The sequence below is a fragment of the Limanda limanda genome, chromosome 2 (assembly GCF_963576545.1).
Source record: "Limanda limanda chromosome 2, fLimLim1.1, whole genome shotgun sequence".
Lineage (NCBI taxonomy): Eukaryota > Metazoa > Chordata > Actinopteri > Pleuronectiformes > Pleuronectidae > Limanda > Limanda limanda.
In genome coordinates, this window is record NC_083637.1 from 17,465,696 (window position 1) to 17,485,391 (window position 19,696).

At 42.3% G+C, this 19,696-nt stretch overlaps 1 protein-coding gene across 1 annotated transcript; it reads right to left on the minus strand.

Moving 5' to 3' along the window:
* Positions 1-1,838: 1,838 nt before the first annotated feature.
* On the minus strand, positions 1,839-14,784 carry keap1b (kelch-like ECH-associated protein 1b). The gene is made up of 7 exons (XM_061086462.1): positions 14,731-14,784; positions 9,346-10,425; positions 8,858-9,103; positions 6,510-7,186; positions 4,678-4,883; positions 4,315-4,491; positions 1,839-3,698 (listed from the first exon to the last, which is right to left on the minus strand). Exons 2-7 carry the CDS (start codon positions 9,649-9,651, stop codon positions 3,421-3,423), a joined length of 1,890 nt encoding a protein of 629 aa, XP_060942445.1. The 5' UTR covers positions 9,652-10,425; positions 14,731-14,784; the 3' UTR covers positions 1,839-3,420.
* Between the last annotated feature and the right edge of the window lie 4,912 nt (positions 14,785-19,696).

Consider the following 19,696-nt stretch of genomic DNA (forward strand, 5'->3'; position numbering starts at 1 on the left):
AGCGACAGTAAAACTCGTATAATAATAATAATATTAATAATAATAATAATAATAATAATAATGTAGAGCACCTTTCAAAATATAGTTACAATAGAGCACAGATTAAATCAAAATAAAGTCACACCATGTAATTACTTATGCCACTTTCAGCCTGTCATCCCTTTCCAATCCCTCTCATTGTCCAATGTTATATTTTTGGTATTTCTCTTAGTTTGGTTGGGATTTAGCTTTGTTAATATTTAGTCTTGTCATTTATGTGAGTGGATAAATTGTCTTTGAACTTTGCTTTGCTGTCCTGCTCCCCTCAAATGATCACTAGTGGGGGATGAGTCGTTTAAAGTATTTTGAACTAAATTCTTCAATATAAATAACTCAAACCGCTTAAGGTTGTATTCTAGTGTCACATTTTTTTTTTTTAATGCTTTATATTTGTATGTGCTCCCACCAGATGCTATATAATAAAGCAATAAAAAAGTAAAATATTTAAATTTGAGAAAATAGAAAGTGTTTTTATTTATTTATTCATATATATATATAATCTATTGGTATTCTTATATTTCAATTTTAAAGTATTTTGGATTGAATTGTTCTTAAAAATAAACAGAAGAATAGTCCCGAAGTAAAATCACAAGTATTTTCATTTATTTTACTCAATACTAATTCACAAAGGTCATACTGTGCTGTATTAGTGTGCCTGTTGATGGGCTCAAGGTTGTGGGTCCTGTATTTCTGTTGTTAAATAATGTGTTTGTTGTATGGTGAAATAAGGATGTAGTTTTATAAAAGTAGTTCAGTGCAAAGCATGCGTTTAAAAGTCATTCAAAAAGACTAAACCTTATTTCCCCTGAAGGACACAGCTAAGACTGCAGCTCAGGGAGGTTTCCTTTGTTGCGGTCTGCTGTGGCCTTTTCTTAGTTTGGCAGGATTAGGTCTTGATGCTCTTGTATATCCACATAATCTTGGAAGTTTTCCTCTTGGATGATTTAATAATGGTCTGTCTCATGCACCTGTCAGGTACAGTGAGGAAATGAGGTGTGTTGGCTGCCATCTTGGGTGGTCGATTAATGGCACATAGGGCTGAAACAAAATCTATAATCATTGCAATATGTTTTCCTCAATAGCAATATGACAAATGTGCAATATATAATGATGTATTGATCAGACTTTGTGCAAACACAGTGAGGATGTATAATAAATGAACTGTATTTATATTGTAGTTTTCTGGTCTTGTCGACTATACTCAAAGCGTTTCATAGTACAACACGTTCACACAGCAGTACTATATACTGCGCTTCTTCTATCACACACACAGCGTTTCCATACTGCTGGCATAGTTGTAAATTGGGGATACCATATCTTGCCCAAGGAGACTGTGGATTATTGACTGAGGGGATCGAACCCACAACCTTTTGGTTAGTGGACGTCCCACTCTACACCTGTGGTTTAACTTAGATATGTGAGGTCTCTTTCTGTTTGTCAGATCTTTACCATTTCTCTGCTCATAAAGAGTTTTGAAAGCACAACCTTCACTCTGGAGCAGAAATTAGTCTTTAAACTGAACAGAAATTATGTGACATTTATCATGATTTATAATAATTGTAGCCATGCTGTCCGAAATGGCCCAAATACAATCGCTCATTGACATCTGCAGTGAAACTTAAATGTGTACCATTGACCTGTTATATAGTTAAATATCTAATTCAGGTTTTCTTTAGTATTTAGACCTTTAGCTCCCTCTACTGGTGACTGGTGCATAATTGCTGATCAAAACTAATATTCCAATTAGAGACTAAATGTCAAAAAAAAAGAGACATTTACAGATCAGAACCAACAAATGATTACAGAGCTACGTCATTGCAATAAACATATATTTTACTTTACAATGTACAGGACATTTTGCTGGAAAAGAAATGTACAAAGCAGACCTTAAATATTCTAATTTCCATTCCAACTACTGACCAACAGGAAACAAAGTCCCTTTTAAAGTGAAGCAATTTTTTTTACAAACACTCAAAATTAGCATTGACAGGCATTCCTACTCAGTTACAATGCATGCTAGTTGTTTAAAAAACACAACACCGGGGTCCGATTCAATACAAAGCTGATGTCAGTTTAGAGGAATGAGAAAACCCAAAGAATCGGAACAAATAAATAAAAAAGTGAACTCAAATTCTGTACAAGACTTCTTAAGAGTATCAATGTACAAAATATCACTTAAAAACCTTTGCAGCTTAAATTGCTGTTACAAATACACTTCTTTAAGTAAGTGGTTGTCATTAGCGTACAATAATTGAACACCAATGCACCAACATGGTCACTTCTGTTTCTGAGGTCTGTTGGATGTGAAAACCAAAGGGTCGACTGTAGAGACAGGTTTGCAAGTCTGTCTGTAATAAGTGTTTTTAGAAAACACATTCTGTTAGATTCTTTAATCCAAGTTTTTTTCGATGCTACAACATTCTGTTTCCCCTAAACACAGTCAATATCCCATTTCTCCATTTTCTTGGCACGCCACAAACCAATTACACCAAACAAAAGATAATTCCCTCAATATTCCCCCCCAAATATTTTCAAATTTTACAAACCTACCAGTGGCTTTTAATCAGAGGGCATGTTGGTTCCTATGCAGTTACTGTAAAGTGCTGCTTCTCCTGTCCGGACTCTTAAATTTGAGGCCTCGTGCAAGAACCACTAATATTAACAAATGGCATGTACAGGTACAGGAAGTTATGCGTTTGTATTGCCTTGTGTCTGGTATAAGTGCAATTTTGTGACTGTCTTTTTATGTGCCTTTTCAACACAAGCACCTTTAGACAAAATACTGATGACAGTATTGCCCACAGGAATTGTAATGGCACTTTGAACTCTACTGCCCACACTGAAGGACAAATGCTTATATATTACCTAATTGATCATTTCAATTTCCTTCCTCCCCTCTGATTAAACATTACCAACGTTTCCCCTGATGACGTCATGAGCCAATTAACCGCCCTTTTTAGTCTGCAGCCCTTTCTTCCCGCGGCTCGAACCTGGGAGATGATGGTCCGACTGAGGTCTACAAAAGCTAAATGCTAACACGCATACTGACTAAAGTCCAAGTCAGATTTGGCGAAAAAACACAATTGACCAGAAACAAATGAATCAAACGTCACATCTTGGAAACTTGTCTGAAAGACCAGGAGTCGTACATGATTCCGACGGTGCAACAGAGATACTCAACTGACATTCTTTTTTTGTCACCTTATCAACATTGTACTTTTAAAAGTTGTCAAGTGTGATATCTACAACCAGTGAGGTAGCATTCAGAAGTTTCAGCTCACCTCTGTCTCTAATCAGTTGTGAGAAACCTTATTTTGATTCAGGAAGACAGTGTTAGGTTTCAGGGTGCTTGTTTGTAAATGTGCATGTGTGTGACAGGGCCTAGCGATGAGCTTCGGGGCCCTTGTCGAACGGCCCGTTGTGCCGCTGACTGTGGTGAACACCAAAACTGGAGTTGGCTGACTGATAGGTCGGTGAAGAAGCACCGTTCTCCCTCTCAGACCCCAGACACGACGGCACTTCTTTCTGGCACGGCTCCATGGTAATGGCCACGCCCACACCACTCCGCCCTGACGTCATGTGCGTCACCTCCGACCACGTGTCCTTCTCTGGGTCGTAACACTCCACGCTGTCCAGGAAAGTTTCGCCGTCGTAACCTCCTGCAAACACAACATCGACATTTTCATATTTGTTAGATGTCATTCTTCTCAGACCTTCTACACGTTCACTCTCAAACACAGATATAGACACATTTCATTAATAATGACTGCTTCATGTGTGCATCTTCTGGGACCGTGGCTTCTTTTTGAAAAGAGTGATGTCCTGCATTGCCAAACCTCGCTGTGGTTCCGTTGCTTCACTTTTTTGCCCTGCATGCAGTAGATAAGCTCAACTTTTCAGGCAGCAGCGCAAGCACCAGCCAATCTAATCGAGCATTAGTAAATATTCAAGCACCAGCACTGGTTCGGACTAACATCAAATGTCAAAAATTAGCCTGGGGAGAGGAGACAAAGGCAGCTGGGCAACCTGGTTGTGTTCTGGCTGCAGAGTTTATTTCCTGTGCACTTCTGTTTGGCATTACATAGACAGCTAGCAGTGCCATGTTGTGTGTCGCAAGCTGCAAACTCAAATGTTGTGTATTTATGAAATGAAAATGATCAGTTGTATCAGTGGCTCTGACTGTCGATGAAAATAGGGTTGGCAGCAAAACTGTACATAAATACAGTAAAATGTATTCATGAATTTAGTGTGGTGCTTTGACTGTCTACTACTTACCCATAACGTAGATGTGTCCATGTAAAGCGGTGACTCCCAGAGCACTGCGCCGGTGCCTCATGGAGGCAGCAAAGCTCCATGTGTCAGTTTCCACATCATATTGCTCCACTGTGTTAAGCTGGTTGGTGCCATCGTAGCCGCCCATCACAAAAATTTGATTCCCCAGTGAACAGACACCTAGAAAATGAAGGTTAGTTTATTCACATTAGATAAGTTTACCTAGACACGAGTATAAGCAAAACTTCTCAACGATACCCCATGTGATGTAGAAAAAGATTTGATTTGAAGTATCAGTAAGATTGTTTAGACGTTTAGCTAATTTTAGCTGATTTTAATCAGAGTGGATTCCAATTTCTTACTTACCAGCCCCAGAGCGCACAGTGTTCATGGCAGCCATGGTATTCCACTCGTCCAGCTCTGGGTTGTAGCACTCACAGGAGCTGAGCCGGCTGTTCCCGTCGAACCCCCCCACAGCGTAGAGTAGCCGGTTGATGACGGCTACACCCACACCGATACGCCTCGTCAACATGGGGGCTACCAGCGTCCACTGGTCCCTTTCTGGATCATACCTGCAGAGAAAAAACAGAGGTTTATAAAGGAAGTTATGTTTTCATCCACGTTCTGTTAGCATTAAGCTAAGTCGACTGGATGGATTATCACAACACTGGTGGAAGGATGTGATACATGGGTCAGGAGAGGAGTCATAAAATGTTGGTGCAGATCTGGATCATCGCAGGATAGGGTGCTTTTCAATGTTTTCATTGAGAGAATAATTAATGGACCATAACGAAATCAGGCGAGTGTGTGCAATCTGGTGCAGATCAGAATAAAAGTGTGGATCTAGTGAATATAAATATATGGGGACTGTTGGGCCTAGGTGGAGGTGTACACTATGAGTATCCTAGTTTCCATTTTTTCAAGGATTTACTGTAAATTGTGTCAGTTTTCAGAGACTGTGTGCCACTGAGTCACGTCATGGGCAATCAGACAGGTTGGACATGTTCCTTTTTTACAGTCAGTCATTGTGGTTGACCTGGTTAATTATTTCCATTTGTCCCTGCTGTCTGCATCATCTGAAGACTATAAACAGGGTCTGGGTAAATTTTCAACCACGTTCATTTACATAATTCAGTTTTATAGAAAACCTGACAGGTTAAGAATCATGCCAGAGGGCTCTGTCGGGGTTTGTGTCATGCAAACGCAGAAGGAAAAATATACTGGGTGCTTTTTGGTGGGACCTGTTGATTGGCATCCAGCCTGATATTCTTTATCAAGACTAATGTTGATGCTGGCTCACTCACAAAAATGCTGTTTAACAGTGGTGAATTATAATTTGTATAATCTGTGTGAAGGGTGAATGAGTAACTCAAGGTTGTTTCAAATACAGTAAGTATGACTGAAATAGGTTCTTCCTTGAGTGTAAGAGGAAACATGACTTCACTTACTAATAATTTTGTAGTGGACAGAAACTTCTTCACTGAAGCTCAGTGTGAACTAAAATAGATTACAGGAAGGGAAAGAAAACCATTTCTTTCCAGGAAGTTACCTAACCAGAACATAGGTAAATGCATCTACATCGAGCTTTTCTTGTCTTAACCACTTAAAGCTCTTAACAGTAAAATATTCACCCGTTCAAACACATTTACACAGCCTTCCTATATCAAGCACTTTGTCATATTTACAACCCGTTGGCACAGCTGTTGGTCAGTGTGTTGCCCACTCAATGAGCCGGGAATTGAACATCCAACCCTACGATTAGCATATTATCTGCTCCATCTCCTGCAATAGGTTTTGGGCTACAACTGTTATCTTATAGGGGATATTCACTAACAAAAAATGTTTCCTTTAGGAGGACAAGATTCTTGCATTTATGTTGCATTCCATTTTCATGTACTCTGACCCAGTAACATCTATGCTGGTGCTTACACTTCTTCAGAAATCTTAAAAGTGTTTCCTTCAGTTGCAGAGATATATATTCTATTGATTTTGGGCATTTAGATTTTGAGCAGGGGCATGGGGAAAGGCCCATATCAATGGGCTTTAAAAATAACCCATCACAAATAAAATCACACCTATGGCAAATTGAAAGTAGATGTAGGGAGGTGAAATACAGGTTAGATTGGACTTGGTCTCTTTCTCTTTCGGTTAAGATACAGTATAAAATAAGGTCAGCCTTTCTCATGAAACGCTCTTACCTTTCAACACCATTATGATGAATGCACCCATGTGATCCACCGACTGCATATATCATGCCATCGATGACACCAACTCCGATTCGGTTCCTCGGCACGCTCATCGGTGCACATGGCAGCCAGCAGTTGTTCATGGGATTGTAGCAGTCCAATGCATTTGAGTCCATGTTGCCATCAGGCGCGTTGTTTCTCCCACCCACAGCGTAGAAAAGCCCACTGATCACACAGGCGGCCAGGCCACTCCGGGGCACCTGCAGGTCAGCGAGCCTCAGCCAGCTTCCTGTACAGGGATTGTAGGCCTCCAGGTAGCTGAGAGACTGACGGAAATAGCCCCCAGCTGTGTAGATGAGCTGCGGCACCTTGGGAGTTCTGCAAGAAATGACTTTGGTGGGCTTGTGGAGGGTGAGGTCCTGGAAGATCTGGGCCAGGTAGTCTTTACACTGTGGGTCCCAATCCAGAGACTGGAGCTGGCTCTGCAGGAAATTGGGGGTGAGGGAATGGCAGCGGACAGCCTGGAGTAAGGCCTGGACATATGGGCGCCGGTTCTCCCGGTCGTAGCGCACCCAGGCTACACATGCCTGGAAGACTTCGGACTCACAGCGCACGTTCAGCTCATCACGGCTGATGAGGGTGACCAGCTGACAGTGAGACAAATTGAAGAACTCCTCCTGGGTCGCCACCTGGAGGTAGGAGAAGGAATAAAAGCTTGTAATCAGTGTTTTTACAACACAAGTGCTGAGTTGTGAATTGTCATATCTGGTGTTGGATTATAAAAAAGAGGAATATAAACAGCTTTGTTTAGGAAAAGAACCTAATGCAACTACAGATTATATTGATTAGAACTTAATCTAACCATTATTACCTCTTCTGAGGAGGTTATGTTTTCATCTGCGTTTGTTTGTCTGTCTGTCTGTCTGACAGTTAGCAACGTGACACAAAAAATTACTGGATGGATTACCAAGAAACTAGTTGGAAAGATGCAATGTGGGTCAGGGAAGAACCCATTCAATTTTGGGGCAGATGCGGATTTGGTGGAGAATTGATTTGTTTTACTTTAACATCGTGCAACAGGGCGTTTTGCAATATTTTTATTAATTACTCAGAGAATACAAGGATTTTGATGGAAAAAGAATATGACATGTTTAGGGAACTGATATTTATGAGTGTTTGCAATGTGGTGTGCATCCAGATAACAATCTGGATCTAGTGAATTTAAGATCCTATGTATTCTTCCACTTCCCTCTCACTGTCTGTTGAATCACTATGACTGTGCAGAAAATGTGATGAAATGCTACATTTTACTGCTCTGTTTAGAACACGTGATGTCTATTCAAACAGCAAACTGTTTGTATGGGCCAGGACAAGACTGTCATCTCCTTCAATGCTGTTTTTGAGGTCAATGGAATATGATGTGAGCCTAAGTTAATATGTGCCTCAATCAACAGCAATTAAAAAATGTCTTGTCTCATTATTATTTTCACATCTTGTGTACTTAAACGTGACAGAGCACAATCAAACATCACTTCAAGTAAACACTGGCTGAAACCAGTTTAACAAATCCGTTGTGTGACATTGGTCAAACATCAACTTTGTTTGGATGTCTTGGGAAAAAAAGGCTTATTTAGAATAGCACACAAACTACATAACGAGGAAAATCTGACTTCCCGCTTTAGCAGTCACAGTACATTTCAAACCAAATCTTTAGAGGGAAGTGTATGCATCACACTATGAGAACCACAAACAGTTTTTAAAACACGTCTCTGACACGTGATCTCCATAACCTGTCTCTGTTTGTCAGAATTCAAATGCCGTTTGGTTTCTTTCTGCTGCACAGTAATGTCATATATAATGCAATCACGTTTTCTCAGACCACATGTAAACCCACACGCCACTCCTGACTCAAAGCTTGCATTCATGACAACCGTGCAGGTCTGAGGTGAGAGAAAAAAAAGCCAGACAAAAACGCAATGGAACAAGTGAAACAGGCTCTGCTTATATCATGCATGAAATTTACATAGTAAAGTCCCCCAGTACAAATATGGCTATCAATAGTGAATTTCGTTTTTCAGTTATGAGTTGAGCAGATACATCTGTAATGTGTCACTGTTCTAGTCATAAAAATATGATCACTTCTAGATTACATGACAATACTAAAGCTGCTACTGTAGCTTTTGAGCTTTAGTCATTGTCCTCAGATTAAGTAAAACAAAAGTTTTTTTTCTTTCTTTATGTGGTCAAAAACGGATCTAACACAGCAGATATACTGATATAGTTGAAAACATTACCTTCTTGGCAAAGGTTATGATTAAATACAAATCAGTGGCGCTTTCGTTACAAACAAAGATAATCACCTGACTGAAGTTCATGTAGATGTACTCTCTGGTCTTCTGGTAAAGCTCTGTGCAGCCGATCTGTTCAGCAAAGCTGGCGATGCCGATGGCGTTGCTGGGGTCGAGCTGCCCGACCAAGAAGTCGCAGCAGGCCTTGACCACGCTGTCGATCTGGTACATGACGGCTCCGTTCATCACGTGGATCACACACTTCTCTCCCACAGAGATGCTGGCTGTGTAGGCAAACTCTATCAGTCTGTCCATAACCTGAGTGGGTGAAGAGGGCAGAGGGATTTGGGGGGAAAGGTGACGGCAAAGGAAAGGTAGAAGGAATTAAGGATAAAAGAGACAGTTAGAAGGAGAGCAAAGTGAAAACAAGGCTCTGATGCTTTATATTCAGTTCTGCCAGGAAAAAACACACAGATTGACAGATTGTCTGTGTCCATCTACAGGTGGGAGTGACTGAAATAGTACGACAAATCAAATTCAGATAAATTAACTGTACTGACCCTTGGGTGAATCCCTTCGATGGGTACCAACTCCATACCGCACTCCTTCAGGCCGTTGGTGAACATGGCCCTGAAGACCGGAGACGAGGAGGCCAGCACCACCTTGTGAGCCTCGAAGTCAACGGCCTCCAGATCTTTGTAGCGCACACGCAGCGTGACGTCGCACAGCTGTCGCTCCAGCCGCAGCTCGTTCATGATGGCGAAGGCGGCCGCCGTGTGGCTCTCTAGCGTGTAGCTGAAGACGCGGTGGCCGTTGCGCGTGGACGGAGTCACCAGCGCTTTGCATTCTGTCATGCACTCTGTCATTTCCCACCCGTTCTCCTCCTCCTCGGTCTCTCTCAGGAACAGCAGACACAGTTATGGGGCATCCTTGCACCACACGCAGGCATGGGTAAATTAAAAGAAAGGCTCTCCTGGGTTCACCTGATTTATTTCTTTGTGGAAGAGTTCACCTTTAAATCAGATTGATTTAGACATGAGGGTTCAGTTGATCTGTTCAGCCATAGTCCTCTTTATGGCATAACTAGTCTCCTATGTGAGCTGCCAGTCAAGGCTGAGTGCATAGTAACACGTTGTTGTCCCAACATCACCATAACGGCCGAGTTCAAAATTCCACTGGGTTTCGTCTGACGTTACTGGCGGCACTGAATAATTTTGTGACAGTGATAACTGAACAAGTAGAAGAAGAATGAAAGGAATATGTTTGAGTGTTTTCCTTTAAGCTCATGGGGATGGTGACAGAAACTTGTCAATCAATTGTTTTATTCACCTATTTTTTTGTTTAATTGCTCAGATATCCACCAAGTAAAAAAATAAAGAATATCTGAAGATAAATGTGATTTAATGTGCAAGATTCACCACTGGGGTGAGTCTATCCTGCATATTGATTACTCTTTAGAACAAATAGGAAGGCTGATTTACATCTTCGTTTTAAAGAGGAAACTATTATATCAGCGCTGGCAGTGAAAAGGGGGGGGATGTTTGGTGGCTTTCTTCAGAGACGTCTTCCTTGAAGTTTCCAGGTTCAGGAATTCGTTCGCACTGTTGTGTTTACTTGGAAGCCAGTGGCTCAGCTGTCAACTGAGAGGAAAGAGGGAGAGAGACATACAGTGAGGCAGTAGCTATATATATTGATTATACACTTAATGGGTGGTTTAAAACTGCTTTTCATATAGAGGGCTGCACAGTACAACATCAACGCCCCACGTGCTAAAAAAATGCATCGAGATAGAGAGCTCAGACAGAGAGGTTACAACATCTAACAGCATGTAACAGTACTTGTGTTGCTCAATCAACTTACACAGTAAAAGTTTATCAACACGTGTTCTATTTATCATCTTTCCCACTCAAGGGCTATTCTCTCTGGTGCACTTCCCTGGGGTCAAGGTTAGGGATGCACCGATCCGCTTTTTTCACCTCCGATACCGATATCTGAGGTTTAGTATCGGCCGATACCGATCCGATACCGATACTAATTAAACAGTCGGATTCCCCTGGTCCGCACCAGTTCTAAGTCACCCGCGGGCAAGTTCACCAACTTTGCAACTCCGCCGGTTCCGTTCAAACTGAGCAGGGCGGGAGATCCGGACCGGGACCCGTCCGGCACCGGGCCGGCGGAGGGACCGGGAGCGGGACCCGGACCGGGACCGGCAGCCGGACCGGGACCGGCAGCCGGACCGGGACCCGTCCGGCACCGGGACCGGGACTCGGACCGGGGTTCACAGCCGCCCGGGGGAAGCTCGCGGCGGCGGCGGGCGGAGTGGGCAAAGTTCCGGGTCCCGGTCCCGGTGCAGCAGCACCAGCAGCCGGCAGCCCGGCTCCGGGGAGCACCGCGGCCCCGGTGGAGGCGGCTCGGCTCGCACCAGGAACCGGGGGAGAGGCGCCGGGCACTGTCGGCTCCGCACGGCGTGTTGCTTGCGTATGACGTCACTCACAGCGCACAGCATAGAATTACACTGAATAGATCAGCCGATATGGATCGGCCCATTGTCACCGATACCCGATCTAGAAATTTCTTCAATATCGGTACCGATACCGATACAAATATCGGATCGGTGCATCCCTAGTCAAGGTTTCCTCCTCGTCATGATGCATTTGCAACTTTCACTCATTCTCATAAATATACAAATTAAAAGTCTCTTCCCTTCATGTCTGTTCATAGACTTCTCTGAATAGATGATTCAACCTAATTTTCCTCAACGTGCAAAACAAAGCTTTACAAACTTTAAAAATAATTCTAAATCTAAACCCCAAAAACGATTTAAAAGTTTTGCAAAACTATAGAGATTAATTGATAAATGTGGGTGTAAATCAAAGTGAGTATGTGAATAAAAAGGAGGGAGCAATGACTGTTTTGAAGAATGATGGAGTGACTGAAATTAGATTTGAATTAGCGGGCCGCGTGTCCTGTGACTGGTTCAGATGGGGAATGTTTGCGCAACAGTTTGTGCAACAGCCCCAGTTCTGACAAGCAGCAGATGAATGCCTGTCTGTCAACACAAGCTGGCAACAATTCGAACAACAAACATCTTGTTTACTTGACGATATTGCACAAAATTATATCAAGAACAAGATATACCCGTAGATAGATAATAATCGTTATGGTCGCATAATTATTGATGTATTTTAATGACAGATTTTTGCTCTGAGTGAAGATGATGGTTTTGAACTGAGCATATCGATATATTGATTCTTTGTTATATTGCTATTGATGAAACTTACATCAGGATTACTGTGATTGTTTAATTGCCCAGGCCTGTGTTTGCACTAAGAACTCTTTTAAAAACAGCAGAGGATGAACCAAGCAGGACATTGCCTTTCAGAAAACTTTTGGATAAGAATATTTCTTTTGGGAATTTGTGGGCTCAGGTCCAAGTAGAAGAAGAATCACACTGTTGCACTTCATTAAAATAACAAAAGGATACAGCCAAATGAAAACCTCTCTGTACATTCACTCCCACCTCTTTTCAGTATATGAGCTGCCTGTAACAGTAACTGATTGTCTGCTGTCTAATTGAGAAGAGTCAGAGTTACTCAGAAACAATGCAACTGTGAGTGTTCAGAGTTATCCAAGATAGGTCGTGTACAATGTAAAGGTTAACCTGGTGATAAGAGGATGCAGTGCACAGGCCAGTGTAGGGCCTGCGCTGCTTCCCAGTTTATTTCAGAAATGACAAGGAAAGAAAATATTTGTTATGTCCAAGCCTTTTAATTTGAATCAAAAGATGATGACATACGTCATAATGGATCTCTTCATGAACTCAGTCAGCCAGCGGTAAATTCGACTGTAATATGAAACACACTGCGACTAAGATTTACTGCTGTGTTTTTCTGCCTCTGTGTTTCTTGGTAAAACAGTTTCACAGGAGAAGGTATTGCTCAACTCGCCTGCTCCCAGAGAGAAACTGCTCACTCACAAACAGGCCGCCAGAGTCTGTACCTGCCTCTGATATCTCATGCTATTAAAATAAACAGCAAGTATTTCCTTTCTAATGCCAAGCTGAATAGTCCAAGCTTCACCACAGAGTAAGATATTTGTTGAGGAATATAATTTATGTAGATCAACACGATTCATTCGTTTATCCAGTTATTTTCCTATAGTTAAACAGATTTATTGTTTAAATCGTTTTGTTTCAGAGCATCATACCAGGATCTAGGGAAGCAAAAGGATCATAGCTGCATCCGACAATAATATTCACACTCGACTTATCTGCAGATTACTTCTTATAGTAACTGGAAAAAAGTCCCATCACAATTTCCCAAAGTCGAAAAAGAGAATCTTCAACTTTGTCCGACCAACAGTCCGGACATTCAGTTTACAATCCTGTTAAAAGTGATTTTAAGAAAGAATTATATTGGACAGAGAGAAGCTAGGATATTTGGCATTTTTGCTCAAAACATGACATAAATAATTATTCAATAAATTGATCATCAATTGACTAATAACTAATAAGGAGCTCATTTTTTGTTGGATTTGTTTGTCTGTTTATGCAAAAACTACAGGACGGATTTCCTCGAAACTTGGTGGATGGATGCAGCGTGGGTCCCGTTATTCTAGTAATGTTGTGTTAATGTTCTGACCTGGTTCATGTGGAGTTCATAAATGTGTAACGAAGCCACCGGGACTGTTGAACAGTTTTCAGACACGAGTTGAGAATTGTGTCCAAACTTTCTCAGAGTCCTCCTTCCACACATGACTAACGCAGCAGGGCGTTCTCCGCTCAGCGACAGATCCTGCTGAGGATTGGGCTGATGGGTGGTGGCCCAGCAGCCAGGGGCCGGACATAACATGTGTCATCTCTCGCCTGAACGCCCTGGAGATTTCTGGTTTGTTGTGAACGCATCCCAGTGCAGAATATCCTGCTGTGTTGTTCAGGTGTGAAAGGGAACCTCGGGAGAAAGTCCGGACACAATTCTCGATGTGGCTGAAACACTGTTTACCCCTGAAACTCCAAAAGTGTTGTGTGGACTCACACTTTCACCCACCCCTCCATCGAGTGAACTTTCTCTTTAACGACCCCCGATTTAGACAAGTCAGAGCTCCACCTCTGATCCTACGAGATCAAACTTTTCATCCAACTATTCCTCAGTACAATGACTCCCTGCAGCTCCACCGAGCCCGGCCCCCTGGTGCACCGTGCACCTCAGTTTGGGAACCACCGTGCCGGGCCTGCGGTCCTCGGATGCCAGTCAGCAGGGGATCGCACAATGCTCCGGAGAGACTGAAACTTCGGGACCGATCGCTGGAGTGAGAGTCCCAGGCTCAGACGAGTCAAACGAGGACGAGGAGCGCTGGTGCTGCTGCGAGAGTTTTCTTGGGAATTTCTGGCGAAGTGTGTCTCCCTCGTCGGTGAGTCATCCTGAACTCTTCACCGAGCGAACAGTGGAACTGGATGTACCAAAACATGACCCATGGGGGGGACGGGGGACGGGGGGGAGCCAGTCTTTATATAAACCCAGCTGGAATGAGATTTCCGCGCCATCTGCCCAAACACGAAGAGCGATCACACACAAACATACAAAAACACACATACACACACATACGCATGCACACACAAAGCACCACTACTAGCAGCAGCGTCTCTCTCTCTCTCTGCTGCCGCCGCTTGTTTTCATCCAAAACAATCCGCTGGCTCTTCGGCAGGAACTCAGAATGTCGGAGGACACAGGTGAAGCCTGTCCACACTGGACCTCGACGTGAACACGACACACAAACACACAATAGTGAGTTGTGAACGCTTCGGGAACACACAGCGGAGAGCAGCTCCGAGCACCGCACATGCTAACAGGAAGCTCCGCGGGCACTTCCCAGCTACTAGCCGGGTCCCGCTGCGCTTCGTCACACACACTTCTGGTTAATTAAACGTGTAATTAAAAGAAACTCACGCAGTCTGACTCGAATCCTCCATTACCGCCTGTCGACTGTCGAGCTGTGAGCCTCGGAGGAGGGAGGGAGGGGGCACAAGCTGTAACTCACCATGACTAAGCATTGTGACGGCCTCTCGTCCCTTTCACAATAAGAGTCCCCCTCCGCGCTCGGGCTGCAGGAGGAACGGCGGTGACTCGACGTCCACGGGGAGCGGGCTCTTATTGCCGAGGGGCGCTGAAAAATGAAGGAAAAACAAGGCCGGTCACTGACAGGCTGCAACACACTGTCCATTTATCGTCAATCAAATTCGTGTTAAACAAACACACAGCGACAGGAGAAACTTGTCAAATGTGTCCGCTGCCCTGTGCAACTTGTTGGGAACTATGTGTTGTAGTGTTGAGGTCGATCTCAGGTTGCACAAGGACACATTCAACCCACATAGCAAAAACTCATTCGGCCCATCGAGAATAAACCTTACCTAAAGCACTGCATGGTTGCAAAACAAGTCCCATGTTTGTTCTGGGATATTTGGGACCCATTTACTTTTTTCAAGTGGACCGTATGCTGTGTGGAAGTGGCGGACCTAGGGTTTGTCTAAATTGAGGGTCATTAGGGACCCACAGTTTATGAATAGGGTTCCAATTATTTCATAGGTCATTGCACGACATCTGATTCAGTAAGGTGCCATTTAAGTCATTCATTGTTTACTCTATAGCTTTGAGCAAAGTCACATAATTACATATATTTTATGGTTGTTTATTCAAGCACATTGTGTACTTAAAAAAACATTGAAAAAATTGTCATATTTATCGTTACTATTGTTAGTCATAAGTTTGTATTTTTAAATTAACACTATGGATATGATAGGGGGCACTTCAGGGGCTAATCAGATTTTGCTGAGGCCAATGGCCCTCTGCAACCCCCCCTGGGTCTGCCCTGAATTTGTCACAAATTCATTAATTACACTTTTAAGCAACACATTTTGAAATCTCAACAGGAAATTGCCAGAAATACTCTTGTATAATGGTGTTAAATACAACATAATGGTGCTCCGGAGACACGGGTATAATGACCTATAATTACCCTGCAACTACAATTACTTCCTCATTAGCATCTCACCTTGCTCGTCAGGCTTCCTGTCTCAAATCACCGACATCTGTGAATGACTCCTTCTGTAAAAAGCGGCCTGAGAAACCTGAGCTGCTCTGGGCTCCGGACAGACGCTGACACGCCATCATGTTTTTTTCTATAGCAAAAAACATAATTTGCGTATAGCGTTCTGTAGCCCTTATTCTGCACAACAGCCACAGGGTGGCACCAAAGGCCCACTTTGGTCTGCTGGAGCTCAAGAAGGCAGAGAGAGACGTGTTATCAGCATTTTCAGTCCATGATAGTGAATCCTACTCTCAATACGTTCAAGTCTATACAAATTGGTCAAAATAACAATAGATAACTGGGTCTGCTTTTTCACTTCCAGCCAGGAGAGAAGCTTTTATAAAACAAACCCCAAACTATGGGAGTCTACACAATGGAGATGGGTGGAGCAGTGAAAATTAAAACGGAATTCACGTTAATCTGCTGGGATTTAATTTCAGTTCTTAAGAGTCTGAGGTGACTCAACTCCAGTCGTCAAGATCTCCTGTTCAAAGTATATTCCAGACTCGTTCAACAAGGCATGTCAATTGGGTGGACAGTTTAGCAAAACAAGCATTACATATAGAGAAAGAATAAATGTACATGATCCATCAAACAAATCAGAGGTCAAATTAATAGTTTGAAAACAAACAATACAAGTGACAACAGAAGTGGAACAAACCAAACCTGTATATATTGATAAAAGTTAATTTAACAATAGGAAATATTGGTAGGCCCAGAAAAGAAGTTGTAACTTGCAATAGAATAAGCCTCTGCCATTCCAATTTAAACAGCACACTCAGAAGGAAAGCTTCAAACTGTATAGTATGTGAGCAGTGTCAGGTCGAGGAGACTGTGACTCATGTTGTCGTTTATTGTACTAAATATAATCAAGAGGGAGCAAATGTGAAAGAAGAGCCGAGGAGGACTGGGGTTCAGGAGTTTAGCATTGAAGCTTCAATGAACTGATAAGTGGTCAGAACCTAAGCATTTTCTTTGAGTTTATTTTAGTCTGAAAAGGATCCTAGGATCTAATGTCTGGTCTACACTCTGGAGCCGAAGGTGGCGATAATGCACCTCATGCGCTGACTGCCAATCGCCTTCAGAAACAAAGAAGAAGAAGCAGAAGACCCACAATCAAAAACAGTTAACTTGTCATCATATGAGTTTTAAATCTTTTTGAAGTGATCTGCCATTAACTGAAATATTTCCGTTTTGACTCTCTATAGCCAGGATTCACAGCTGACTTCATCAAATAATGAATGCTGTGATAACATCTCCACTCCCTTAGGCTAAATGAAATGTATGACAAGGTCATTAAAAAGAAGTATGACAAGATATGACAAGCCGGAGTCAACCTTCACTTCTGATTCACCAGCTGAATGATGACAAGTTAGGGAAATAGGTGGGGTTGGCCTTGGGGCAACACATGGATATGTTTGCTTGTCATGTCTCTGGTGAGTTAAAACAGTCATACAAACCTCTAGAGTCAGTTTAATGATTTATTTGTATATACTATACCATTTTTCTGTTTAACTACACAAGCCAAATCTCTGGAACAGCGAGGATCAGTGCAGAATAAAACATGGGTGGGGTAGTCCTTGGTGACCATGACAACAACTTATGACTTATACCTGTCCAGTTTGTTGCAAGGTTGCTGTGACAGGAAGGAAGCCGTGGGGGGGGGGCTTGGAGCGATTCCCCAGACTCACCGACCTCTGTCAGCAGGAACAGTGCAACCAACATCTGGAGGAACACCTGCACTCAAACATGCCATATTCAAGGTGTCCCACTGCCATGTGGTACCAGTTATTGGAGGTGCATATGTCTTTGGGTCACTGAGGGTTGAATCACAAATTAAACAACTACATAGTTTGTCCAGCTGCCTGATTGGCACCACTTGACTTTGTGTTGCATGAAGCTGTCTTTTCATGTATCTTTGCAAACCATCTGTTGCAGAGATGTGAAATGTTAGTTCCTGTCCCTAAATAGGTAACTGCGCGTTTAGTTTTTGTAGAAGCTCTAAATAGTTTTCAGTTGTCACGGGCACGGCATGCTTTGGTGTAGAGTCTGGGGGGTTTCTAATTGTAATAATGTGTTAGATTTCTACGAACAGTTGTTATTATTAAACCTGAACTTTAGTTACTTCCACCAAGGAGGTTAAGTTTAGTTTTATACAAAGCCAACTGAATGGATTTCCATGAAACTTAGAGGAAGAATGTGGGGGGTCAGAAGCCAATTAACTCAGGATTCTCTTTTTCACTTTCTTCAACCTGTAAGGTCGGGCCTTTTCAACTTTTTCCACTGTTTCCCAGGGAATTACTTATAGATCTTAATGAAAAGAATCAGACACATTCAGAGGATGGATATCTAAGAGTGTGTGAAATTTGGTTCGGCTTGATTCACCTTAAGGGGCTTTCTGGCCTTTCTCTGAACTGATTGACCCATTGAAGCCAGGTTCAAATGAACTTTCTCCCTGTCAATACAGTTATGAACTTCAGGTCAGACTGTGCGAGGTTTAAAGAATAAGGAAACAAACAAATGTCTGAACAAAGGTGCATTGTGTGGCACTTGAGTCGTCCTCAGACATGCAGAGCTTGTTGAAGAACGCTGTATGTAGGCTAATGTCATTACCAGATGTGAGACAAGGAGGCTGACTTCCTGTGGAGCTTCTTAACATGCACACAATTTCAGATACACACAAACACACCTACACAGTTTCAGTGTGCACACACAAAGACAATAAAGCAAAAACTCTTTGGAATATTTTAAGAAAACATTTTTATTTCTTTTATGAAAAGAAAGCTAAAGTTTGGCCTTCTTGTTACAAAATAGATAGAATAGAATAGAGATAATTTACAACATAGATGATATAAAAAGATTTCAGCAATACAAAAACTTCACTACATGAATTACTGTACAAAAAAAGCAAACAGATCATTCATCAGTTAAGGTCTGGAAAGACCAAGACGAAAACATCTGTATTAAAAAGACTGATGTCAAAGTCACACAAAAGAAACATTCTGTAACTTGAACTACAAGTGGAAATATTTGGTGAGCATGAAAAATAGTGAATGAAAGTTATCTGCCCTGATCTATTATTTGGCTTAAAAGTGCTCCTGATGCATCTTGATTATGATGGTTAACACCTTTATTATTTAATATAGCTGCGGTTTAAAAATAATTTTACAGGTGATTGCAGATTATTTGTTTTCAGTCAGAGTCAGTGTAATGTGTAATGTAATGTAACTGATATATCTGTCAGTCAATCACGCTACAGGCTATGATGACCTTTAGTAGTTTTATCTACTGTAGACATTTTTCCTGACACACTGACATTTCAAAAATCAACCCCAGCAGAGGTTAACCACCACAGGGGGGGATTTTATCTTGAGCCATCTTTGTGAGAGTATCGCTCTCTGTCTTTCCTGTAATCTGACAACCTTTACTTGGCTTTCATGACATATAGAGGTGCTGCAGCTCAGCAAACCACAGAGTCTGTGATGAATTTAAGGCACTTTGATGTGGAAACAAAAGCAGAGGCAATCCCACTCGTTCACCACTGACCCAGTGGTCTTGGTGAAAATGTTCATACTTTTTTGGTCACGAGAGCCTTTTATTTACAGAAATGCATTTTCATGGCCTTCTGTTGTCTGATCAGTTCACAATGAAGAATGTGACTGTGGTAACTGCACCACTCATGCCTCCATCACATCTGTTTCTGGTCTACTCCAAAATTGAGAATAACAAGAAATGCTTCCTCTAAGGAACAGACAAGTGCTACATGTCCTCTTTTTAGTGGAAAAACCTATTCACACATGTATGGACTCAACCCTTCAGTCTATGTTC